This window comes from Trachurus trachurus (genome assembly GCF_905171665.1).
Source record: "Trachurus trachurus genome assembly, chromosome: 7".
Taxonomy (NCBI): Eukaryota; Metazoa; Chordata; class Actinopteri; order Carangiformes; family Carangidae; genus Trachurus; species Trachurus trachurus.
Window position 1 is genome coordinate 24435676 of NC_139901.1, and position 26572 is coordinate 24462247.

Here is a 26572-nt window from a genome sequence, read left to right on the forward strand (position 1 = left end):
CAACTTGGATACTAAAGAACTCCACTGTGACTTATATAGTACAGAATTGAATTATCATGCATCTGATTGTTGTACCTACACAGAATTTTAGAAAGAAAGAAAAAAAATCTAAGCTAGACAGAAATGAAATTAACTGTTATCTGCATAGTGAAACAACATTATATATCAAAGAGCAGATCCAATAGAATGAGATTGAATGAGAAATGAAACTGACATTTCCATGGATTTTGCAAAGGGACCTCTATTAGACCAAGGGCAAATGGCTGTAACAAGCAGCGAAAAATATTAATTATTCCTTTACCCCTGAAAAACAAAGAGAAGAAATATTATGGCATTAAAAATTGAAGACAATATTTACGAAGTTCCATCAACACCATTTCAGTGTGTCACAACTGAATGAAGTTTAACCCTTGTAGTTACCTCCTGTAAAACAATAAATCTCCTGTACTATCACCTCCGCCACTGACTCTATCAAGAAAGGCAAATTCCTTGGAAAGAAACAGTTTGCTTTTATTATGGTAAAATGAAAGTTAGCAGCACTCCACACCCAAGAAGATTTTTCAGTTCAGGTTTGTAATATCTCTTTGCATCTGAGCACGCATCAGATATATGCTGTTCAGAAAGTACAAGGGAAGTTATAATACACAAGTGCTGCATAAAATGAGTGAGTGAATATAATTAAATTCCTAAATGTAATGTAATTGCCAAAAGTCATATATATAACTGGAGTCTGATTATATCCTTCAAAGTTGAATTTTGCATTTTAATCCTTATACATTTTTATTTTTTGTCCATGCATTTTAGCAACCACAGGAGGGAGACATTGTCCTTCTGGTTGTTATGAAACATCCGCCTCCTATTAATTGGTCCATATTTGATTTGATTTGAAATTAAAATTTCAGTGGCTCAGTCAGGAAGACCAGGGTGTACACTGTAAGAAACAGTGTAAGAACAGCAAATGAAAGTAGTGAAAGTTTAGTCGACTTTATTTTTCAAACACATGTAAAACTAACAGAGAAACATGACTAGATACAAGTTTCAACAAGCTGAACACAGATGACAGTAACATTCTGAACTGCTGGTAAACACAAGGCACCATCCAAGATCAACAATCAGTTACAAGGTCTGAGCTCTGAGGTGAGGGGTCAACTGTATATGTGCAAGGGGGGGACAGTACGGTTTCCTCTTAAACTCACTAAAAGTATGTGCTTTTAAAATCATCACGTGAAAAAAAGAAAAGAAAAACAGTACAGCTAAGATAAAGAAAGCCTGACAAAATCAGTGGTCTGAAAACCAACTGTGACTACTTCTGACTCTGACAGAGACAAAACAGCAATTTTAAACACTTAAATATTTGATTTGATTGATGAATCCTAGCAGCATTCATTATGTGGATTTCAACACACACACTCTCTCAAAGTCTCTGTGGAAATTACCTCAAATGTCTCAGTATAAGTACAGCCACTCAACAAAATCTGCTCTGCTCTATGCAGCCTTGAATAGACAATCTCTCTCACTCCCTCACCCATTAACTTTCTCACAAACACACAGAAAAGGCGCCTTTGGTGAGATGTAGAATTCAGCTTCCTAAATTTAAAAACCTAAAAACACGAATGCAACAAAAACATTAAAGCTATGGATTTTAGACACACTGAAATTGTTTGGGTACAGCAGTAGTAAACCACCTCTTGATTGTTTCATACACTTTTGACACTGCTGCACTGATTGCACCATCTAAACAGACACCAGTGATTTGTACAAATTCATTAAAATAGCCCAAAAAGAGCAATATCTTTATTTTATTTTTTGTACCTCAGTGACAGATTTCAGTGTGTCAGGTGATTAGAGATTGTTTAACCCTGGGTCTAGTATTACCTGCTTTACAAAGGGTAGTTTCACAAATCTATTATAACACAGGTCATATGAATACATGAAAACATGAGTTTCAGCGTTTTTCATCCACATTTCTCAGTTAGTATTAAAAAGGAGAACAAAGAAACTCATAACAAAATGAACAAACACATCTTTACACTTATCAGAAAAAGGTGACACAAAGCCAAAGTATGTATTTGGTCTCAGATATCACGACCCCATATAATCCTGGAGGGACAATCTGATGTTTTACATATACAGTAAGAAACAAAGTGCTTGATTTAGGACAAACCAGGACACTGCACATCTGCCACAAAATCTACAGAATAAAAATGATTGCATATATTTCTCAGCATCTATACTCACGGTGTTTTGTGTACTGAGGTCACTTAACTGTAACAAGAACATTTTCCTTTCATTATTCACTCGTATCGAAAAGAAGAAAATAAAAAAAGAAATGTGCAATTTGTCTGTTCATATGTAAGCATTACAGCACACTTAATATCTATGTTCTCTAGTGTAGGCAACAGTATTTTGGCTGTATCATACAAAACAGAGAAAAGAGCTGACTAGAAAAGCTTTGTAATGCGTTGTTAGGGTAAAGGTTTGCTTTGTGGAACTAGGCCTGCTCGACAACGTGGCTCTGTCTGTGCTCAGGAACCTCCATAAAATATGTTAAAATACATCTAAAAAAAACAAAATCAGACTGTACATGATCTGCTGTTTTAGTGAAAGTTTTTTTTGCAAAACTCTGCGGTATAAAAACATACAAACACTGCCAAAAAGAATAATGTGACACTAAAGCAGTTTTTGCTTTTGGCTAAAATAATTTTAGATAACGACAGTAGTGCCCAGGAGATGGGGAAACTGCATCAACTGAGTTCCATAATACAAGGGCTACATTTTGAGGTAATTAAAAGGTAATCCATAAAGCAACTATAAACTCAACTGCTTCAAATTTGCCCATATATATTATGGTCCTAAGCACGTTCATAAGCAAAGAAAATTATTGTCTATCTCAATGTGTCCTGATGTGTAAAATGTGCTAATGTCTTGCTCGACCTCCTTCAAAAGCGTGGTGCTCCTCATGTGCTGAAATACAAGCAAACAAGAACAACAGAATATGTTTTACTTTTATGATGTTTGTTTTTTTTCATTTTATGGTGTTATTGCCAGCCTTGCCATATATAAATAAATACTCAAAGCCAATACTCACGTTTGTAAAACACTGCTTTGAAAGGGACTTGTGGGAGAAGCTCATTGATCCTTCCTAAGATGTTCGACTCATTAGCACAAGACGCATTTCCATTCCAGACCTGAAACACGTCCTCTCTGTCTCTGACACTGACGCTGACACCGACGACTTCATCATCTGCAAAAACAACAACAGAGAACCAGTTTTAATCAATTTCATATTGATGCCATCATCACTGAAAAAAAACGTGATAATTCATTTGCCATGGTCTTTTCACATAAGTCAATCATGAAATTTACCTGAGGGACAATAATCACTGAACTGTTCTCCAATAGTAGCCAAGAGCAACTCCTTCCATACAGCAGTCTGTGTATTTAATGGCAAGGTTGTTAGGAGGTCATGAAAATAGGAAATGATTAATGTGTAAATAGCACATCATACATATTTAAATATATTATAACTCTTACAGTGCACTCTTTGGGTACTTTCATTTTCCAGACACCACCTTTAGCATTGCTTTCTTCTTCCCTGTTTGAACAAATCAGCAGACAATATTACACATTTTAACTAAACTCAGTTTTTAAAAAAGGGACAATGCTCATTAATCTTTAAGTTAAACTCACCAGAGTGGTTTCCTCTCTCCTCTCATCAGATGATAGCTACATCTCAGTGGTAAGCTGGAGACGCCGGGTATGTTGTTGTAAACTCGCCAGAAGTTCTACTCACGGTGCCAAGGTGAACAGAGGAAACGGGTATTTTATTGAACGATTTACTGGCACAGGGAGCGCAGACAGCTGGCCTTGTTAATATTTCACATTTCATGTGAAGTAGAACATCACAGCCAAAGGTCTTTTCCTCATTGCTCTTCACTTCACCTGCCCTAATTTACGAATCCTTACCCAACATAGTTCTGGTTAGTGGTTCATAATAGGGCACTTGCGCTCTTTAATATCCTACAATAGTCATTACAGTAGATTAAAAATAACCTGACATGCAAATTTGGGTAATTAGACATGATACATCTTAACAACTTAATCAACACTCTTGTCTTTATACAGCAGCTGTGTAAAAATAAACATCTTCACACTGAAGAGTGAGTACAAATGAGGAAATTAGAAATGTGACATTACTGAACTCCTTGTGTGAATGCAGAACGCAGATGCTCTAACCCCAAGTCTTTAACCCTGTGTCTAGTGGAGCTGTGCTGTTGTAGGAAAGACTCACCTGGACGGTCTCCACTGTGTATATTTTCTTCAAGTTTGACTCACATTCAGCTGCTGTTGTCCCCGGAAGAGATCTGACAAAAATCAGATACAGACATTTGATTACATTTTATTTATTCAATGAATGTGTTTACAATTTAAAAAAAAAAACAAGCTTTTCTGACTTCAGTGACTTGACATATCTAAATAGACTTTTTCCACTTGCTCCATTACTCAGACATGTTTCGGAGGGCTGCCCTCTGAGCTGGGTGACTGGGAGGGGGGGCTGATGACAAATAAGGCAGTAAACAGTAAACAACACTGACCCCGTTTGAGCACAGCAACCATCTGATCTGTTACTGAGTGTCTCTTCTGTTCAACTCTGCTGCTGTGATTACTTAACACAATTTTGAAAAACTTATCCTATGCAAAGAGTTAGATGATGATGTTAACCTGGGAACACTGTTATGATAAGGCACATTTCAGCTCCATAAGTTGAAATAACAGGGAAAAAGACTGATTATTATAGCTCTGACCGCAGACACATGAGCAGTGACTCAACATTTTTTTTTTTAAATAACAACACCTGTGCAAAGTACAGAGGTTAAAGATGACCTCAAAATGAACTCATCAAACTATTATGAGTTATGTTTAGCCAGTCAGTCATAATTACGTCCTGTTTATTTTCAGAGCCTACTAGGCGGTCTTGGGTATGTAGGTCGTTGGGAAAATAGGTTGTCAGCAAAGCAACATTAACACCATTAACAAGCAGTTTTATAAGTTCTTTCCTGTAATTTATTCTAATAAACACCAATCATGTGGCTATTAATGGTTATTAAAAGACTATTATCTAGGTCGCAGTGACCGGACCATAAATTTGTCTCCTTTCTTTGTTCTTATTTGATCAGCTCCAAAGAGTTCATCTATATGATAAGGACAAGTAATGTACACGAAGCCGTACCTGTCGAGCCAGAAGGTCCACGGAGAGTGTAAAGGCAGAGTGTCTTGATCACTGTCACTTGAAATCATTCCCAAATCTCTGTCGCTGATGTGAATGTTGTGCTCCAGCAGACCCGGGCTGGATGATGTGCTCAGTTGTATCGCAGCTACTGGAACTGCCATTGTTAGATTTTTTTTTTAACCCCTGAAAACTAAAAATTTTAGTATAAGGAGATTAAAAAAAGAAAGAAAAAGAAGAGAGAAGACCTCCTGCTGTGCTGATGTTTTCACCGCTGGCTGCTGTCGCTGTGTTTATATATATGGGCTGGCTGGTTAGGTAAAATTAACCCAGATCGACTGCTGACTCATTGGTTGTCTCACCGGTTTGCGTCGTCACAACATCAACATCAATTTAAAAAAAAAAAAACGGTGACACCCCGCTGAGCTGCACAGTGCGTACCGACTGGAGGACACACAATAATTTAATTCTGGCTACTTCTACCCGTTGCTACTACTGGGTTGTTCGAGCGCTTTGTTGATCTCAGGTTAAAACCCGAAACGCATCTTCCGCAAATGACGTAACGTGACGTCAAACATCAGACATGCGCAGTCGTCGCCGCCGCCACCAGCTTTGTTGGGTCGCTACCTGCTACTGCTAACTAGCAAGTGTTTCCTGCCAGGGACTGGACACAGATATGGACATCGACGCGTTGCTGGAAGCGTTTCAAGGCAATGTTTACACTTATACATGCGTGACTCATTGTTATCAGCCACAGGGCCTTGCGTTTGTTTTCATGTCTTCGCTAAAAAAAAAAAAAATCAGCAGTGTTTGCTAACTACGTTACGTACGTTACCCCGTAACTTAGCTTACCAACATCGACTAGCGTTCACAGGAGGCACCTAGGGACACTGGTCTATTTTATTTATTTTTCTTGCCTGGCTTAACGTTAGCTAGCTTTATGTTATTATCTGGAATAAATAGGTTGGTTATATATTTCTCTTTTGGTCCATTTATTTCCCTTATTGATACTGGTGACAGTATGTAAACAGCTAGCTGGGTAACGTCACAATAAACATGCTAACTTGCCAACTTTGACAATAACTTTCCATGCAGTTAACCCGAAATGGTGTTTGACAGGGTCTCTACAGGTCTCCAGAGATCTTATGATGCAGAGGTCCTAGATTTATTGCCCTCAAAAAGGACTGTAGATGGTTAAATAAAGTCTTAAATTGCAACTGCAGAGATCAAATATTAGTTTTCCTTACGGTAAAAGTAGTTGTAACTTTTGGCTGTTTGTTGGACGGAGGCTCACCAACGCTTACTGGGTCTGATGTAGCAAATATATATACCGGTATACATGTATATAACTAACAAGTAATTACTTATTTATTAATTGGTCAACCCATCAATTAATTAGTTGTGTGTGTGCATAGATAAATAATGTGACAATCGGTCCCTTGGCACAGATAAGTAGAAAGACCCTCAGCCGCATCATTTACTTTCGTTTTGTGTATTGAGACGTTTTGAATCTTTTTGTGGTTATTTTCTGTTTCTGAATTAATTTCACGTTTTTTTGTGATTTTTTTTTTCTGTTTATCTGTATGGATGGTGTCTCTCAGAGCAGGTTTTGCTTGACCTTGAAATCTTTTACCCGAGCTATGTGGTCTTTATAACAAAAAATATTAAGGGTCTGCATCCTGTAGACCTGTTCAGTAATCCATGAAACCAGGCCATGTTCATTAATTGACTGTTACTAGTAATTAAATATTAATTATGACAATAACTCCCATACAGCTGGAAAACAATTAAAACTTTAATTAAGGTACAGAATAAATAATGCCAGGCCTCATTGTACCCACTGGTTTTCTGTCATTCTTTGGCAGTCATTGTGCTCCACTCTAGAGAATATTCTCAAATCTGATAAAATGTCATAAATCAAACATTTGACTTGGTGAACACAGAAACCTTGCTGTGTGTAGTACTACTGGAAGACTTTCTCTCTCTGAAAAGTTTCATTTACAGCACATCACTAACCTGGGTTATTTTAAAATCTTCTGTCTTTAGGTAATTTTTTTTTTCCCGCCTGTGCAGTATTTGTTTAGTTATGCTCAGTCCTGATTTGTGTGCAATTGGAATATTTACCAAAAATTAATTTTCAGTTTTTCATGTGGGCATTTGCAGATTTTGAGAAGAAAGGGAAGAGAGAGACCTGTCCTGTACTAGAACAATTCCTGTGTCATGTCGCCAAAACGGGACAACCGTTGTGAGTAGCAATTCATTTTTTTGTTTTGCTTCAAATATTTTTATTTTGTTCAATTTTTCCTGTCAGTGAAATCTGCATGGCGACCTTCTGTTGTCTCTCTCCTACCAAAGAGACCTTTCAGTCTTTAAAACTCACTTTTCCGCTGTCTTTCAGGATCCCGTGGTCCCAGTTCAAAACTTACTTTGTGTTTAAGTTGGAAAAAGTCATTGATGACTTTCAGGCTGCAACACCAGAACAGAGAGGTCCACACAATCCCAACGTAGAGTATGTTCCCTTCGACGAGATGAAGAAGAGAATCTTAAAAATAGTGGATGGTTACAATGGGTGAGTAAAGCTGAAAATCAGCCACTTTGTAAATTGTAAACAAATCTTAGAAGTCCATACACAAAATAAATAATAAAGCAGTTCAGTTACATGAATTCAAAAATGTCTGTCCACTACATTATCAGTCTTCTTATTGCATGGGTGAAAACCACAAAGCCACAAAGATATATTTAAGTGAAAAAAACAACTGATAATAGATCTAATCTAATGAAGCCATGAATCAAATCTTACCACTCTGTGGTGTAATCAATTCAATTTTGTTATGATTTATTGTCCTAATGGCATTATCTCAAAACAGTCATGGATCTATCCAGATTGATGACTCCCCCCCCCCCCTCATTCAGCTCTGATGCTGCTTTGGCAAGTTTTCAGAGATAGTGTTGTTGCCTGCCTCTGTGATGATGGCTGTGTGGCTAATCAAGACATTACTTCTTGTTCATTTTTCTAGAATCCCTTTCACCATCCAGCGTCTGTGTGAACTCCTTGTGGACCCGAAGCGTAACTACACAGGGACAGAGAAGTTTCTCAGGGGTCTGGAAAAGGTGAGCATTACACAACACAACTTTGGCTGCACACAGAAATTCAGTGTTTGGACGATATTTATCAGTACTGATGAAATGCACTTACCATGTATTTAAAATGAATTTTTAAAGTGTATAATACTCTCTCCAATTCAGAATGTAATGGTGGTCAGCTGCGTGTACCCCACATCAGAGTGAGTGCAATTTGAAAGCTGTTGTTCTGATGGCTGTAGTATTTCTGCTTCTCATGCACATTGACAGCTCCATTTAACTTGCTCATGTAATCACACTTAACAGAAATTAACAGACAGTTGTTTTTGTCCCTTTTCTATTTCTTTCAAAGGAAAAATGGGGCATCGGGTGTAAACAGAGTGAATGGAGTGATGTTTCCTGGTAACTCCTCTCTATATTCAGACAGGTGGGAGCAACATACTTGTCAGTGATTGACATCCACAAATTGAAAATGCCTCATACGCAGGAAAGTTGAATTAATGTAGAGTACAATAACTAAAGGACACATCAGTCTTGCCTGTCAGTGTGGGTCATGTGTGGGCTCTGCTGCTTTCTGAGATGACTCTCATAAGAATGTGTAATTTTTCTTCTCTTGCAGTCGAAATGTCAACGGACCAGGAATACCAAAACCACTCACCAGACCCAAGTTGTCACTGTCATCTTCACTTTCCACCAACGGGCTACCTGACTGTCCAGTCAGCAAAGAGCCTGAGCCAACTACAGAGGAGGTTGAGGAGCACCACATCAGGTAATTGGAAGTGTTTATATATACTTTTGACATGATCTACAACACAAATTCATTATCCAGCATACAAAGACATAGCCCTCATTTCATGTTAAATTCCTACTGGTTTGTTCTGGTTTGTCATGGCAGCAGCCACATTGTGAGATGTAGGACCACCGCTTTTGAACCACATTTCTTTGATGTTGAAGTGTGTAATGCACCGATTGAATCTCAGACATTTCTTTTTGAAATGTTGGAGCAGTGATAATAGCTGCCATGCAGATTTTTCTCAAAACCCCATCTTTAAAAGAATAATATATTAACTTAACATTGATTCTAATGTTCCCTGATTTTTTTTTGTCATTTCTGTAGTGATTCCTCGCTGCCAGAAGAGGACATCACACCAAGCAGCGGCATAAAGAACAAACACCCTGAGGACGAGGAGGAGGAGGGGGATTCTGATGCCGACAAGCAAGAGGTCAAAAGGCTCAAGTTTAATGAAAAGGAAGAGGATGAAACGGAACATGAAAAGGAGTCATCTTGTCAAAAGGGGTCAGAAAGCTTGTCAGAGACACTGGAGTCTTCAAAAGACTCTTGTGGTCAAGACTTAACAAGTGGAACGTCTTGTGACACGCCGTCGATTTCAGAGGAACATGGTGAGTGAATCTTGGCTAATTGATCTATGTTGTATATGTGAAAGGATCAGTGTGTAGTTGGTGTGTGATTTAGGTGGATGTGTTGACAGAAATTGAATATAATAAGAAGCACTGTGTTTTCAGTAGCTTAGAATGAGCCCTTCATTACTACATATCCTCATATAGTCGCCCCCCCATATTGCTCTGTTGAGTTTTTACAGTAGCCGAAAACAGCCAAACCAAGCACTGGTTCTAAAGGGAGGCTTTTGTGTTTTTTATACATTACCTGAAGGCACCGTAGTATCTGTCGCACAGTTGGAAATGGAGAGTGTGGGGAGTGTCAGTTCGTTGGCATCTGCAACCTCACCACTAGATGCCATTAAATCCTCATCACTGATCTTTAGTGTGAAATTGTTTTAGCACCAACACTGTGTGTATACATGGGGTCTTAATAGAAAGATAGCTTAGGTGCTTCCCTTCAAAAATGTACAGTATATAGAAGGCTGCACTCAGTGCACTGACACCAAATTATCCCCAAAAAATATTTTTAGTGCAAAGCTCAAGTGAATATGAAACAAGTAAACAACACACACACACTGGGATGTAGGGGCGAAGAGCCTGTCGGTGAAGCCTCCTGCAGGCTGCGTCCCACTGTGTTCTTGATCAATCTCCAAGAATTCTGTGTCCTCTGAGTGTTTTTGTCGTTTCGGCACAGTGACTTGTACAAAGGAGCTCAGTTAGGACAGTATCTGCTGGAGGGCATTCATGATGTACAATCTGAAAGAAATGGGTGTCATTAAGTGTCATTAAGGATTTGTTTTGTACCTATGACAGCTACATGCTTGGGCTCCTAGGTTATTCTGTGTGTGTGTACTGTAGCTGATGTGTAAAAACACATCAGGGCTACAGCAGAGACTCTGCCTGCTCCGACTCCTCTATGATTTGATTGGTTTGGATATCTCTAAGTAGATAAAATCTGAAGCCTTGATTCATAATATTGATGTTTGAGTTCACACATTTAGCTGCAAATGAGGTCAGCGTTGTTCTGATTAGATAGCAACCACAGAGTGTGTATTATTTAGGCGGTCTAATAGTAAAATGTTGACCACTTCACTCCTCAGAGCCCAGTAACGCACAGACAGAAACCTCTGAAAAGGAAGAAGACTCATCTGAGACGGGAGACGTCCACACTCAGAAGAATGACAGCGACGTGGACCAACCTGAGCTGACGGCTCAGTCGGAGAAGAGTGCAAGCTTTGAGCAGGACACTGGGGAGAGCAGCAGCAGCAGCAGCAACAGCAGCGGCGGCAGCGGCGGCATCAGTGATGGAGAAGTCCTGCCCAGCGACAAGCCGGTCGCCCCCTCGTCTAGTAGTTCACCGGAGTTGTCAACAGAGGGCGATGCTGACAGTTCGAACAGCACAGACACTGCAATAGAGCCTGGGGAACATGACTAACTTGAAGCCCCGGCCTGCCAACTGACTTTTTTGTACACTGTATGATACCACACCAATATGGAGTCATAGGAGTGCCATGAAAAATAACAGATATATAAAAGACAAAGAAAATAGATGTGGAAATAAAACCAACTATAGATAAAAGATAAAATTAAAAAAATATGAAAAATAAATAACAGAATAAATAGGTACAACGCTTTACCCCCTTTTTGCCATCACTTTTGTCTCATTGCTTTTGATTTCCCATGAAGGACCAATGTGTCCTTAAACTGGTATTTATTCCAGTTTATATTTCCACATTCATTTTCCTATTCTTTTACACATTTATTTATTTTTCTGTGGCACTCCTTTGACTCCATACACCAAGGGTATATCTGTAGCACTGTGGACCTTTAGACTTCAGGACCAGGAGCGATGTGGACCCTGAGATTCCTCACAGAAGAGTCTTTTTTTGTGTCCTCTTCATTTTCAACTACTCATGGCTACACATCACCTGGTCTTTAAACTAGAAGGAAATTATTCAAAGAAGATTATGGAGTCTCAGCTTTTTCACTGTTGACTAAAAGTTTTTCTAATCTCTCCCCAACCCCGATTTTTCTATCTGAGTGTTTTGATTTAACCTTGTTAACTGATGTATTCCTAAATTTCATTATTCATCCATTATTTGGCATATGCCCAAGAAGATATATTAGGGCAGTTTGCGTTGAGTTTTGGCCTCCATATGGTTAATTTGACTGTCTATCAAATGAATGTCTTTCTCCTGATGAATTAGGAAATCTGCCATTAAGCAAAACTTCACACGTCTGTTTGCATTTTCTATGAAGCACATACCGAAAAATGTATTTCCTATTAGCATTACGTTGCATTTGTTAGCACTGACCCTTTCGAAGGATGTGGAAAATATCACAGTTTTGCTTTGTCACTGTATGAAGCCAATATTTACACATAATATTGCAGGTTTTAACCAGTTTGCTTTTGATTAGCTCATTGATTTGGCTTGAGGGTAGCCATCTCTGCATCAAACTCAACAGAACACAAGGTACTTTTACACTTTCTGTATGTCACACCTTAGTTGTACAGCTGTCCCTTTTGATAGCTAGGATTTTTACAGTACATATCTATATCAGTTTTTGTAGACTTGTAATATGTGTTCACTGCCTTCGTAAAATATGATGACAATAAAACGATAATTGCTGGAAGTTGAATGCTCGAGCCTGTATCATAGTGTTCAAAGGAAGTAGTATGTACTCAGTGTAATTTGCTCACTTGATGTTTAGGGATTTGCACTCTTGAGTTGCTGATCCGGTTACGTCTCATACCTTCAGAACAAAGTGGGGACAGTCACCTCTTTGCCATGCTTGAAGTGTGACTCTGCAAATAGCACCTGTGGTTGATTAGACTGTCAACCCAGAGTTTTAGCCCAAAGTGAAATACCTTTGAAATTTGGTACAGAAATAGATTTTCTAAAGCTGACTCACACCTCATGCTGCAAACAAGTCCACGTTTAACTCTAAGTTAATGACAGGGCGCCTCTGAAACTCATGACTGTATATACAACCAACTCTATACAGTGCAGCTCCTCTTCACTTTACAGAGCTTTGTAGCAAGATTCAGTTCACTAGTTTGATATCAAGTCTGTCAGTTTACTGTTTGTGGTTCACTCTCGGTTGCTTTGTTTTGTTTCCAGCTGCAGCATGCAGCTGTATCCATGTCCCCACATAGGGGAGTGTTTATAGCTAAGGATTCAGATAACTATTTCCCTCTGCAGTTGATCCCATCAGAGCCAAATGAAAGCTAATGTTGCATTGTACCTACTGTATATATAAATAGTCCACTATTGGCTAACATGTTTATCATATCAATTTCAAATGTGATATGTCAGTGTTGGGTTTCCATCTTGTACTTCCTGTTCCCCCCATGCCCCACCTCCCTCAGCTGGATGAAATTACAAGTTTTTGTTGATCTAATGCTGGAACACACTATCAAATTCATTTTACACTATGTTGACAGTTTAACATTAGCCAAACATACTCTATCAGGCTGTATTGAAAATGCATAACAGCAACAACCTTACATGCTTAAGTATTAGCATGTTAGCATGACAAAACAAACAAACAGCAAGTGTTATTTTACACCCGGATGCAGAAGGAAATATGGGTTAGACTGAAAATATCTCTTGTGTAAGAGCAGGTGGTGTGAATCATTTAATCATGTGAGGATAACATCCAGTGACTGCTCAGATGGCCTTGACACTTAGAGCTTAGAGATTATCACTGTCCCTGTTGTCAGCAGATATGGGCCAGGAAGGTATTGGACCAGGCCAAATTTTACCTCAAAACAATGACTGTGTCACCAGTACAGCGATACTCTTACTTAAGAATATTAAGTTACTTCCATTTGTCAGCTTTGTTGCTTGATTATTTTTTTTACCACCAAGACAGAAAATGTTTCCTGTCATATCTCAAATATATTTTGCCCCCTCAATCCGTAATGTGTGATTTGACGTCAAATATTAGTGATTTTAACAACAATGCCATTTAGACTCAACTGAGACCAAAGCAGGCATGTAAACAGTAATTAGGTTATCCATAAATAACCAGGCATGTGAAGTTCAGAGCTTCCAGAGATAACCTAACACCTGGCCCGTGTGACTGGTCAGGAACTCCCTAGACGAGAAAAGATTACTTAAAGGAGTACGACAGAAAGTTAGCATTTCACATCCATAAAATGTGCCTGCTATGTCTTCAGTTTTAGTACAGACTTATGAAGAACACTGGATCCTACCATTCCCATAATAAGTAAGGGCACAGTTTGATTAGACCCTCTCTGCCTGTAAACCTCTGAAGAGTAAACTGACATTATGCATCCTTCTAAAACAGGTGTCCACCTTTTTTTTTTTTTTTTTTACTCTTAGAGCCACTTTGACGAAATCAAAGTGGTTGAGAGCTCCTGGTGTCTTAAATTACTGGTTACATCCTATCAAAACACTCAAACTGTACCAGTCAGATCATTCAACAAATCAAACACCAATAACACTCACATTTTGTACCAAAACTCCAATTGAAGCTGACTTTATCTATGTATTATCTGTTTGTTGGTAAGTTTAAGTTTATATCAGTTCTGTTAGCATAGACGTTTCTATCACTATCTGATGTAAACAATCCTGACAGTAACTCACTTAATTGACAACTAATGACTTATGTTAAAGAGAGGCAGGGAGTGTCTTTGTATTTTGATTTAAATGTATTTGGAGTAGACTGTGTGGCTTAAAGTTTGAACTATGTATGGGCACTTCCCATTTGACATTATCATTAGGCTATCTTCAGTTAACCCAGTGTTTTTCAACCTCGGGGTCGGGACCCCACGTGTAGTCGCCTGGAATTCAAATGGGGTCGCCTGAAATATCTAGTAATTAATTAAAAAAATTACTGATAAAAAAATAAAAATATTATGATTAAAAACACCACACAATCTTAAACAGCTGCATTCTATACTTTCACTTTCTCAAATTTAAATCGAGTTCAAATAAAATGCAGCATATAAAAATATCTTGGATGGCGCATCGTGATTGACGGCCACGATCACGTGATTGTGGGGTCGCCAGAAATTAGTGATGTCAAAATGGGGTCACGAGCCAATAAAGGTGGGAAACCACTGAGTTAACCATTTACACACCCATAAGAAGTTAAAGTTATCCAATGCAAAATAATTCATTAATTCATTTATTCACTGGCAAGGCCCATATACTTGAAATCATAACAACACAGTGTGTTCCTACAAAGAAAACATACAGTACATGCCTCTGTCTTTAGGACAGGTGGAGGCAGGGCCACGAGGAAATCCCCTCAATGATCTGTCTGTGAACTGATTAATGTTGACAAGTGTCCATTTCTAATCACTTATCACGTGATCCACAACAGCCTCCTCTCACTTTCAGATGGGATTTGCCACAACAGGGAGCCTAATAACAATCCAGCTTGTATGGACTAAAATGCCATTTTGTTTTTGTGGGAGTTTTTTGCCAAATTTTGGACAAAGTTATAGTTGCAGCACTTACAGCTCAGCGAGTGAGGATTGAGATCGATAGATTTTGTAATGTAGAGGAAAGCTGAAAAAAAGGAGTCACACAGTCATACAGTTTTGTGTGATGTAAAAAACAAAAACAAAATTTCAGTTTGTACAAATTATTTCCAAGATGGGTCAGCGCCTGAGTGAGGAAAGTGACCCAGACAAGGAGATTGATGTGGCAGAGCTGCAGGAATGGTACAAAAAGTTTGTTGTGGAGTGTCCGAGTGGAACTCTCTTCATGCACGAGTTCAAGAGCTTTTTTGGCGTCACTGACAACAAGGAGGCTGCAGATTACATCGAAAACATGTTTCGAGCCTTTGACAAGAACGGCGTAAGTACAAACCTTTGTTGTGTGGAAGCACAAGTGGTGTACAGTCATTTATCTCACTGAAGCATCAACACTCCAGTTAGAGGTTTGCTGATTTGCAGAAATTGTGACAGATGCATCTAAAGTCCATTACCGAGTGTGTATTTTTCAGAGCTAAAACAAATAATTGGTTACCCAGTTGGTGAAAAAGACAGTAAATCTATGTATTTCAAAATTAAGTTCCAATTTTGATAGCTGTTTGATTATAAGGTTTTGCCCTAAATTCACAGTTTCCAGCTTCCAGCATTTGCTGATGAAGAAGCAGTCTAAAAACACTCATATTGCCCTGGGATATTATGTAATTATAATGATTATGCAACTTATTTTTGACAGCTAATTAACCAAGTAATTAACTGATCACCCAAGAAAAATGTTGCATAATTAATTAACAATAAAAACGAATTATTAGTCGCAGATCCACATATTTTTAATTGGTGATTCAAGTAAAAGGATTTTTGCATTTTATCCAGTAATTGACAATACAGAAGATATATGTTATTTCATAACATTTTTAACTCTTTCCCCGTATGTACACAGGACAACACTATTGATTTTCTGGAGTACGTGGCAGCCTTGAACTTAGTCCTGAGGGGTAAACTGGAACACAAGCTTAAATGGACGTTCAAAATGTACGACAAAGACGGAAGTGGATGCATTGATAAGACAGAGCTACTTGAAATTGTGGAGGTAATGTTTGACTATTAAACAGTAATTATATGTAGCGCATTTGTATCAATATATTTCACAATAAAGCAGTGGGCTCTGGTGAGCTGCAGTCAATGCAGGTTTCATTGTAACATCCTTTCCTGTCACTCTCAGTCTATTTATCGACTGAAGAAAGCCTGCCATGGCGAGCTGGATGAAGAATGCAATCTGCTGACCCCAGACCAAGTGGTTGACCGGATATTTGAGCTGGTTGATGAAAATGGAGATGGTGAGTGTTTCTGAGAGTTTTCTGACAGTTTAAAATGCTTTGTGGATGGTTTAAAAGGCAAGTGTCAGGCCGCTGTAATGGTTTTGTGGGGGTGCTAATGTAAAAGTGAGCATGAGCTCATTGTTTGTGCATATTGAACGGGGAAGGTGTACCAGCTGTGCAATTGTCCTCCTTCTATTATCATAACATAAGCCCAGTGGATAACTGTCCCTTGTCATGTAGGGGAGCTCTCGTTGGATGAGTTCATCGACGGAGCGCGGAGGGACAAGTGGGTGATGAAGATGCTGCAGATGGACGTCAATCCTGGTGACTGGATGGGTGAACGAAGGCGCAGTTCTGACTCTAAGGCTGAAACATGAACTGTCAGTCTGTCACATCCACACTACCTTCATACATGTGTGCCCAATAATGCTGTGATTTCTTTTTTTTTATCTATTGAAGTTTATATATAAAGAAAAAAACACAGATTTAGATGTATCTCCACAGCTATGTTACATTTTGCTTCTAATGTGGTTCTGTTTCTGTTCATTTATTTTGGTTCAGGTGTCACATTTAGTCAAGTGAGTAACAGCAGTTTATTATTCACCACTTATGGTTTTGTAGGTCTGTGTCTTTATGTCATAGATGCTGCAATCATAAAGTGCATACTGTACTCTCTTCTCTCTTATCTGTGTCATAAAAGGAAAATAAAAGTTATTTAATAAACATGGTTGACTTTACAGATGTGTTTCCATTGCTTTTTAGGGTCTTTGAGGGAATCTACTGACTGAGATTTATTTCAGTTTTGTTACACCATGTCTGGGACAATTTACAGTAGTATACTTTCATATAGCCTGTCATCAGTGCACTGGGATTAATGACCCCACCTTCATTCTCAGTTTAGTCTGGAAGGATTCAACCTGAAAAGAATTCTAAAAGAAAAAGAATAGCTAAATAAAAAACACATGACAAAGTCGTTTTTCAGATATTAAATTGCATTATTTTTGACAATCTTATCTAACAGATTTCATAATTAATTGGTTTCAGTTCTTCTTTTTATATATATATATAAATAAATAGATTTTAGCATTAATATACTGTATGCTGTGTCCCACAGAATATCACCATATCATAATTGTTATCATTATAATTATTTTTATTTTTATTATCATATTGAACAAATAACAGTACAACAAACAAAAGGGATTGAGTCAGAAATAACACACCACAATGATTTCACAGTAGAACTGCATAATTTTTGATTAGATGTTCAAACTAATAATATTTAGGCCTACTTCATCAACATTTTTCGAGCAAACAAACATAAAAGATAAATCTATGATCCATGCTCAAGCATCCTTTTCTCGCGAGATTTCACGATAGTTTCTCTTCTTCCTGGTCCTGCAAACTGACTCGCCCACACCGAGCTTACAAAGAGAAAGCATCATAAACAAAGTATTTTAACTCGGTGTAAGAGCGGCCACCTGCTGTCAGCTAAATGTGCGTTATGTGAACCTCTTTACTGTCGCATAATGAGTTAGTTAACGCGTCTTTTTGCAGAACTTGAATGCCGATAGTCTTGTTGTGTTTACGTGGGTTGACGACGACACTCACAAACCTTCTCAAACGTGCTCAGCAGCTCACCGCTGCAATGTCGTCTGAGGCTGAGAAACCAGTCGGCAGTGGCAGAACAGAGGTAAAGCTCACACTTGAAAGAAAAGTTGACTTTCTAGTAGCCTATGGTTGTTGTTGTTGTTGTTGTATTTGTCGTCGTCGCCACGCGGTGTAACGCTGCCCCCTGCTGGTCAGTCTGCAGAAGACAGCTGGAGACCCGACTATGTCACCGGGGACCTGTTCTCCTGCCCCAAGGACGAGGCTCTGGCCCACTGCATCAGCGAGGACTGCCGCATGGGGGCAGGGATCGCAGTGACGTTCAGGAAGAGGTTCGGAGGGGTTGATGAGTTAAAGAAGCAGCGTGAGTCAGCCCGCTCATTATTCATAATTCATCCTGAGTAAAAAAAGAAAAGAAATAAAAAGTCGTGTTTTGGGGGCACTGATTCATGGGTGGCCAGAAAAACTGGCTTGTTTTTTTATTTTTATATTTTATTTCACATGAAGTCTTTCAAACACCTGGTTTCACAGTTGGGACAATGATTGTAGCCTATTCTACACTAATTGACATAATAACATCCAGTACAGTATAAATTCGTTGTATACTGTTAGTGTGCAGGTTATTAGAGAGCCATCAGTCGTCCCAAATTCAGACTGTACATATTCAGTGAGAGATTGGTGCTTTAGCCTAATGGTTTCACCAGACATCCTTTCATATAAATCATGATTCCTATCTCATCCCATTTTTATGATGGTCACTTTGTTTCTGCCTCCTTCTGTCGTCCACCCACCAGATGTCCTCTGACTTCCCTCCTCCTCCTAGATCCACCTGCTTCTCACCACATCTGTTTCCAGTTCATTCACAATCACTGGGACCTCCACACCCACCTACACACCATTTCCATATTTATTCATTTTCTGTACTGCTTATCCATGCAGGGTCCGACATAGGGTAAGGGCAGGGTACAGCATAAAGAGACAAACAGCACAGTCACAATCACAAATCATAACTTGCATGTATATGGACCGTGGGAGGAAGGTGGAGAAAACCCACCAGGCACAGGGCGAACATAAACAGTCCACCTAGAAAGACACTAGACCCGGGAATTAATCCTTCTTGCGGAGAGCTGCCAACCACTGCACCAATGTGCCACCCTGTCACTCATTTGCTCCTATGTATTTATACCAGCCCTGTTCTCCCATATAATTTGTGACAAGAGTGTTTAGTTGTTTGCTGCCTTTGTCTGCCACCTGTCCACCTTTCTACCCGTAACCCTGGTCTTCATCATCATGTTCCTCTTAAGGTAACTTCTCTACAGCAGCCTGTCTGTGTGTCTACTCTTGGGTCCTCCCCGTCTGTGCTCCTGCCTCCAGCTGTGACAACATGAAAATGTTCTCAATGTCTTATGCTTCATTTTGTTAACGCTTATCTAAAATTCATTCTGACAAATCATCGTCACTAGAGCTTAAAATAAACATCTGTGGGTTGAAATCGTTTTTAGCCGCACAGTATTAGTTTTGTAATGGCTTGTTCAGCAGCAGGGCAGTGAGGGTGAGGGGTTTTTAAAACCCATTATATTTTTTGGGAAAAATTGTACTGTTTGTTATTCTGATGTGGATGTTATCTTTTTTTCGTGTGTGTTCAAACAGAGAAGCAACCAGGACAGTGTGCTGTGCTGGAAAGGGACTCACGATTAATCTACAATCTGGTAAAGATATAACGTTTAATTAAAAGTTTTACAGACGTACACCCTGGGGTAAGATGGGGATAACTTATTTAGATGTGATTGTAGTAAATATTTCTGTTTTGTTTATCACAGATCACAAAGAAAAAAGCCACTCAAAAGCCAACCTATGAAAAGCTGAGAGAGAGCCTGGAGGACATGAGGTCACAATGTGAAGAGAACGGAGTTACAAAAATATCGATGCCTCGGTCAGTATCACATCTACTCGCAAAGAGAGAAATATTAATTTGCTGGATTTTATGTGTAATGTGACAAGGTTTCGTGTTGGTTCTGTCACAGTTGAGCTGTGTTTTATCTCTCACCAACAGTATCGGCTGTGGCCTGGATCGACTGGCGTGGGCGAAAGTGTCGGAGATACTGGCGCAGGTCTTCAAACACACAAACATCTCCATTACAGTCTACAGCCTCCCAGAGAAAACAGAGACCACAGTGATGAAAGAAAACAGGCGCAGATGATTCCTGTTTATTGTAATAATTCATGTGTGCACTTTATATTGTGTTATATGGTGGGAAAATGTTATTTTAAAGGTTACATTACACAATAAACATCTTCTTTGTACATCAAAGTCAGCTGAACAGTCGTGAACTTCTGCAAGTAGCTCACACAGAGGATGACATTTACATACTTTTTTCCCCTAAGTTTTGAGATCCTTAAAAATATTACAGCAGCATTCAGAACATGGTCATCTACATTATAAACATCACAAATGGATTTCTCCATCTGGACGCTCAGTCTGAAATATCAGGTATCTCTTTATTTGCTCATTCAGCCACCAGGCAGTTATGTTGTTGATTGAGCAAACAGTGTGTTTGCATTTCTCCCTGGGCATCATAGGACTTGTAGTGCTCATTGAAGCCTCTGCAGATGGCTGTAAGGTCCACTATTGATCCGTCTAATTGGGTATTGTACTTTAATGCAGCCCGGACACAATGGCAGTACCAGATGGGGGTTAAAGACAGAGGGGGGGGCGTGGAGTGTCTGACACCACAAAGTCAATCCCATACATCCATCCATCCATTTTCTCTCCAGGATCAGAAAAACCTTTTCAACACATTGTGGAACTGAAGTGGAAAGCATGCAGTGAGATAATACCACACAATCTCCATTCAAGGCGTTTTATTAAATAAGGATTAATCCAACTAAAGGTGGATGCATTTACCTATTTGACAACATGTACTCCAGGTCTGAGTGATTAGCATAAACCTCGGTGGCAATGAGACTGGCTGAGCAGGCTCAGTAGTTTGCCGCCTGTGACCCGTCCGCTGTCCTTTGGGGCACTTTCAATAATTCATGAGGAAAAGGCATTAACCTCTGCGGCTGCCTTGTCCCCCCCCTCCCTCCTTCCCTTTCCCTTCCTCTCTTCCTCTCTTCCTCTACTCCCACCCCCCCACCATATATCCAGGCTGGCTGGAAGACTGTACTTTGGCATCGCTGCAACCAACCCCCGCTCCTCTCTTCCTATTCCTCATCCTTCTCCTCCTCCTCCTCCCTTCCCATCCCCCCATCATGCCTGGCAATTAGACTGCACACTGCAGCAGAGCCACCTAGCCGCGCTGCAGCGAGCGAATGGGAAATAATATTCCTTCCTCTGACCCACTGTCACACCTCAACATGCTCGGCTAGAGGAGCGTGCATCCAAACGTGCCCTCTCTCCACCCTGATAGTCTCTGTGTCTTTTGTTCCCCACATGCAGCTTCAGCCTGTCCCACTGCGGTCCACTGATTCGCCTCCGATGCAGCCCCCCCCCCTCCTCTCCCTCCATCCATTCCCATTCTCACTCCTTTTCTCTCCCACATACTACCCCCTCACCCTCCTCCTCCCCTCTCTGTCCTCCATTCCCTTTTTTTTTCTTTGCTCGATGCGTATGAAATTGCAGAGCTCAGCATTCTTCTCCACAGGCACTTAGGGAAAAAAGGGAGAAAAAAAAGAGAAGAGAGAGAGAGATGAGCTGGGCGGGAGGCTTTCTGGTGCACCACATAACTGGCCCCCTTCCAATTAAAGAAGAGAGCTTATGTTATTGAAGAGCAGCTAAGCCAATCAGGAGACAGTGCAGGCAAAGACAGGAGGGAAAAAAAGAAAAAGAAAGAAGCAGCAGAGCGAGTGGGCAAGAGGAAAGGGGGGAAAAAAACTGCAGTGTGTGAGTGTGTGTAGTTTTTATCCCTCCCCTGAGCAGATCTTTATCAATTTGGGTACTCCAGTCTTGGGGTGCATTTGAATGGGTGTCTGTGTGTGTGTATGTGGCAGAGTTTACAGGAGGACAGAGTAAAGGTGTGTCTTGAGGGCTGTGTTAAGACTCCTGACTTGTTCATTCTGAAAACTGGAAATAAGAGAAAGTAAGAGGAGATTGATTATTTTTCTCTCTATCTCAAAGTGTCTCGGAGCCTGTGGAGAAGGGGAAGAGCTCGGTGTCCAGGAGAGAGCATCCTGCACAAGAGGTAGGCAGCCACGTTCTGCTTCTACTTACAGGCATGCCGGGTTTTTACACTTCTGAAGTTGTTTCTTTGTTGTTTTTTGTCAGGGTGCGCTCATATTTCCTGGGTATTAACATTTAAATATCAACATGGATGTTGAGTTTGATGATTTTATTTTATTTTTTACATAAGAAGGACTTGACAGGGAAGCAGAGGGAGAGGTAGGCAGAAAGGGAGAAGGAGGGGGGGAAGGTTAGTGCGGGACTCCCTGATGCTTGTAGGCAAGTTTCTGTGCACACGGTTCTCTAGTGCTGCAGTATCCCATTACATCCCTGAGCGGAGCTGCCTCAGCATCCAGCCAGTGCCAGGCAGAGAGCGACCCAAAGCAGCTATACAAGCTTTCTAAAATAACTCCCATCATTGCACCTCATCTTATCAGCCCTCATTGGGATAAAGGTGGGGTAAAGTTTTGTCCTTTTATGCTCCAAATTCAGAGCTGATCTGATAAGCTGAGAGTGGCAGAGACACTACTGCAGCCCATTTTAGTTTAGTTGCCGTGCATGTTCTCATTGTGTAGTCTGCATATCAGCGGGGTTGCTTAGATAACAGACTGAATTGGCTCCGTTTGAGCCAGGAGATGAGTTTTTGTTTTGTTTATCCGTTCTGGGACTTCTCTCAGCAGCTGAAGTAGGCTGCCTGAATGGGCGAACTATAGACTCAGGGTTAGGCTTACTTACTCACAGTGTACCAAAGAAACTGATAAATACTATTATCACAGCTTAGGTATTATATGCTGATTATGCGGTTGATCGTGATTTTAAGATGAGCTCAAACAACAAAGTAAAGTGGATCTTTTGTTTGTTTAAAACAAAGGATGGTCCATTCATATTCATATATTTGTTTTTTTTCACTATGCATTCAATATCAGTCTTCTTTAGGGATATTCACAGGCTCTTTATTACATCCCACTGTCTTCTTTTCTGAAGTCTGACCTTCATCATTTGTGAATGAAGATTCCATACTGTCCAGCAGTGGGCACTGTGTGTTTTCTCTGATGAAACTGTGTGTGAACACTGGCCTGCAGCAGAATGGGAGGAAATAACGGATGGACTTAGTGTGTGTTTTGTGTGGGCACACTGATAAGCAACGCTAGACAGGACAGAGAGTACAGTATGTACTAGTGTTTTCATATTAGTTGGAAGAAAGCTCAGTATCGTTCATGCTAATACACTGGATAGAAACACACAACGTGCATGAGCCTGGGCAGAATTGTTGAAGCCAGGGTGACTGGGTTTTAAATAATGTTTTAATTATTCAGGACTGAGTTTTGTGCAGGAGTAATGAGAAGCAGAGGGAAGCAAATGTAACTCATTTCAGCACCATGGACAGAGCACAGAGCAGAGACTGTTGATAAGTGGTTCCCTCAAACAGCTTCAAGCGAACTGGTGTAAAATAATCAGGGTTACGAGGCAGTTTGAGGCAAAAGTAATTCTTGTGCCTATATCTAGTCAGCTTTCCTGATAAACTACCAGGCTGCACACATTTTTACAAGTCCAAGTACTTGATGTTGTAGTCGGCTGTGCACATCTGTTCCTCAGTTTGAAGAAAACATTATTATTCATGCATCTCTCCTTCTCGAGAACACTGTCCAACTTAAAGAGCACTGTTTTGTTTTTTTGCAGAGACACTGACAATTTAGCCCCCAACTGTTTCATGTTAAAAAGCTCTCCGTGTTCTCATCTACCTACCTGTATTATGTCCGCATGCACCAGGTGGGAGCGTCGACTTTTCTTTTCACTCCGGAGCTCAAAATAACACGTCAAACTGTGTAATGACACAGACTGAAGCAGCAAAACCACTCAGCGTTGAATCTACTTATTACACTGAAGTATTTCATAACATTATTGAAAGAGTGTAAATTAAACTTTATGTATGCTGGTAGTGTTGAGTAACTAATTATTATTTTTCCATAAATTAGTTACAACACAATTGAGAGGGTATTATAAAACAGCAATGTTGCACAGCGAACAGAACAGATCATGTAAAACATATAATGAAAAACATGTAATGACTTGCGACTCATACATTTCTGACGCCCGCTGTGACACAAGGCTTTGTTTTGTGTCATGGTTGAGAGGGACTAGGAAAGCGTCTCTGCAGGATGTAGCCAACATACTGAGAAACTCATTTGACTGGAGATGATCAGAAACCTCCACTATTTAATGGGGAGCAGGAATGAGACGCCCTCCTGTTGCCAAGAATTAGCCAGTATCGCTCTTTAAGATTGAAAGAGAGTGCAAGAGATGGAGGTGGTTTAACCACTTCTCATTAGAGAGAATGGCCGACCATTCTGTCTAATGAGAAGTGGTTAATCCACCTCCAACTTTTGCATGCTGTTTCCATCTTAAAGGGCCAAGGCCTGTATCATTTGATTTACCAGATCTTAAGCCTACACAGTGATATAGCAGCTGCTTCATTAGAAAATAAACAGTCGTGACCATGTGCAAGAATTAACAGCTAAACGCCGGCAAAGCACGCTGCTTTTCAAGGTTTATTTTTGTGTTGTCTTCCTGTTCTCTACTGTAACTCAACTGTAAAGTTGTGGGTTTTTTTTTTTTTTTTTTTTAGAGCAAACAAGGAGCTGTTGTTCTTGTCACTGCTCATCCTCTGTGTACAGCACCCTCCATCCCAGGCTGTGCCACATGGATGTTTTAGCGTCTCCTGTTACTGATGGTGTTGGTAACATAGTGGAGCAGCAACGTCTGTCACTGTGTAGTGCATAGTAGTACACAGGGCATCGAACAGTGAACACCAATCACAAAAGTTTCCACGTCAGAGCGAGGGCAGGTGCTGAAAATGTCACCGCACAGAGAGATAGTGTCACGGTGTTGTTTAGGTTGAACAAATGAAAATAGAGGACACTGCAGATGCTTAAGGTGAGCAGACCCTCTTGGGGATACTAGAGGCACCTTGATAAATACACTGAAGTGTGAGAAGGACAGGGTGTGTGTGTCCCGACTCCCGTGTCGTGTGTGTGTGTGTGTGTGTGTGTGTGTGTGTGTGTGTGTGTGTGTGTGTGTGTGTGTGTGTGTGTGTGTGTGTGTGTGTGTGTGTGTGTGTGTGTCTTCTCTGTAACCAGGAAGAAGCAGAGCGTTTATTCATCATCCGCAGGGAACGGTTACAGGATGTATTTATGTATGTATTTGTGTAAATGTGTTTCTCAGTGCGCATGTCAGTGACAGAGGGAAGTGTCATTCAAATGAAGAGTATAAGAGGCAGTTTTTGACACATGCACTGCAGTCGGCTTCAAGGGGTTTGGAGAAAAAATTGACATGAAAAGGACAAAAGCGATGGGGAGAGAGTGAAGAGAGGAAGGCAAGACAAATGATACAAGTAGGGGCGAGAGAGAGAGAGAGGATGAGAGATAGAGCGAGAGATTGAGAGATTGTCAGAGCAAGAATGGAAGAGAGTGGGTGTGCATAGCTGAGCTACAAGCACTGCAGTACATTGCAGTGCCCAGCCCCCGCTGCGTTCTCTGCTCACCATCCGGTTGCATGCACTGAAAAGACCCCTGCAGCAGCAGCAGCAGCAGCAGCAGCAGTAGAAGTAGAGCTGCACGGCACAGAGGGGGCTGCCTGCTGACGAACAGCAACCCCTACACCCAGCTTTCCAGCAGCCGACATGAATTCTGGACGGCTGATGATGCACCGATTTTTGACCAGCGATGGCAGCATGGCGCTCATGACATAAACCGCCGACCTGCGCCTGCCAACACATTGTCATGTAGAGAGAGGGAGTAGTCAGTTCACACTCCCCCTGGATTATGTAAGCGCATAACACATTCACGTCACTCCAATACCAGCTGAGTGATCCCACCTTCCCCAGCTATGTTTTCCTCATTAGGAACATCTGCCTCGTTGTTTGCTTTTGTTCCAGAGGTAGTATCTTTGCACACGTGGACACACACTTTATTGAACTTATTGAAATGGCAACAATAGGGAGGCAAACAGCACGCGCTCCTAAATAGCCCGTGTTTGCGTGTCCGTGCTTTGACATTTTGTTGACGATATCCTCTGTGGCGAATGAGACATAATGATCCCATGAATAACTGCTCAGTCTGATGTCGGCTCACATGAAAGAAGAAAAGCACAATTAATTCAGTTTAAAGTCAGGCTGTGTACAGTGTGCATGAATGATTCACACAGGGTAGCCTCACACTTAAGTTGTGTTGGATTAATTATACAGCTTTTTGGCCGTGGCAAGCGATGCTCTCTCTCTCTCTCTCTCTCTGTCACACACAAACACGCACACA

At 40.4% G+C, this 26572-nt stretch overlaps 5 protein-coding genes across 5 annotated transcripts in view; 4 read left to right on the forward strand and 1 right to left on the reverse strand.

The window, feature by feature from the left end:
* Positions 1-968: 968 nt before the first annotated feature.
* LOC310988365 (eukaryotic translation initiation factor 4E type 3-like) lies at positions 969-5722 on the reverse strand. Its single transcript, XM_083974940.1, has 7 exons — positions 5231-5722; positions 4292-4364; positions 3691-3785; positions 3535-3595; positions 3367-3433; positions 3089-3244; positions 969-2964 (listed from the first exon to the last, which is right to left on the reverse strand). Exons 1-7 carry the CDS (start codon positions 5389-5391, stop codon positions 2918-2920), a joined length of 660 nt encoding a protein of 219 aa, XP_083831066.1. The 5' UTR covers positions 5392-5722; the 3' UTR covers positions 969-2917.
* LOC310988364 (serine/threonine-protein phosphatase 4 regulatory subunit 2-like) lies at positions 5670-12349 on the forward strand. The gene is made up of 9 exons (XM_083974939.1): positions 5670-5937; positions 7391-7472; positions 7626-7796; positions 8245-8338; positions 8474-8511; positions 8661-8735; positions 8928-9077; positions 9426-9709; positions 10810-12349. Exons 1-9 carry the CDS (start codon positions 5904-5906, stop codon positions 11142-11144), a joined length of 1263 nt encoding a protein of 420 aa, XP_083831065.1. The 5' UTR covers positions 5670-5903; the 3' UTR covers positions 11145-12349.
* A 2766-nt stretch (positions 12350-15115) lies between these two features.
* Positions 15116-17223, forward strand: guca1b (guanylate cyclase activator 1B). The gene is made up of 4 exons (XM_083975021.1): positions 15116-15543; positions 16117-16266; positions 16399-16513; positions 16736-17223. The coding sequence occupies exons 1-4, from the start codon at positions 15340-15342 to the stop codon at positions 16870-16872; spliced, it is 606 nt and encodes a 201-aa protein (XP_083831147.1). The 5' UTR covers positions 15116-15339; the 3' UTR covers positions 16873-17223.
* A 673-nt stretch (positions 17224-17896) lies between these two features.
* oard1 (O-acyl-ADP-ribose deacylase 1) lies at positions 17897-20414 on the forward strand. The gene is made up of 5 exons (XM_083976313.1): positions 17897-18188; positions 18302-18467; positions 19754-19812; positions 19924-20036; positions 20157-20414. The coding sequence occupies exons 1-5, from the start codon at positions 18060-18062 to the stop codon at positions 20302-20304; spliced, it is 615 nt and encodes a 204-aa protein (XP_083832439.1). The 5' UTR covers positions 17897-18059; the 3' UTR covers positions 20305-20414.
* Positions 20415-22145: 1731 nt separating this feature from the next.
* Positions 22146-26572, forward strand: part of LOC310988980 (synaptotagmin-2-like) — a 55651-nt gene continuing 51224 nt past the window's right edge. The window contains exon 1 of the mRNA XM_083975815.1: positions 22146-22284. The gene's annotated coding sequence lies outside the window, so the exon portion shown is untranslated. The remainder of the gene's footprint in view (positions 22285-26572) is intronic.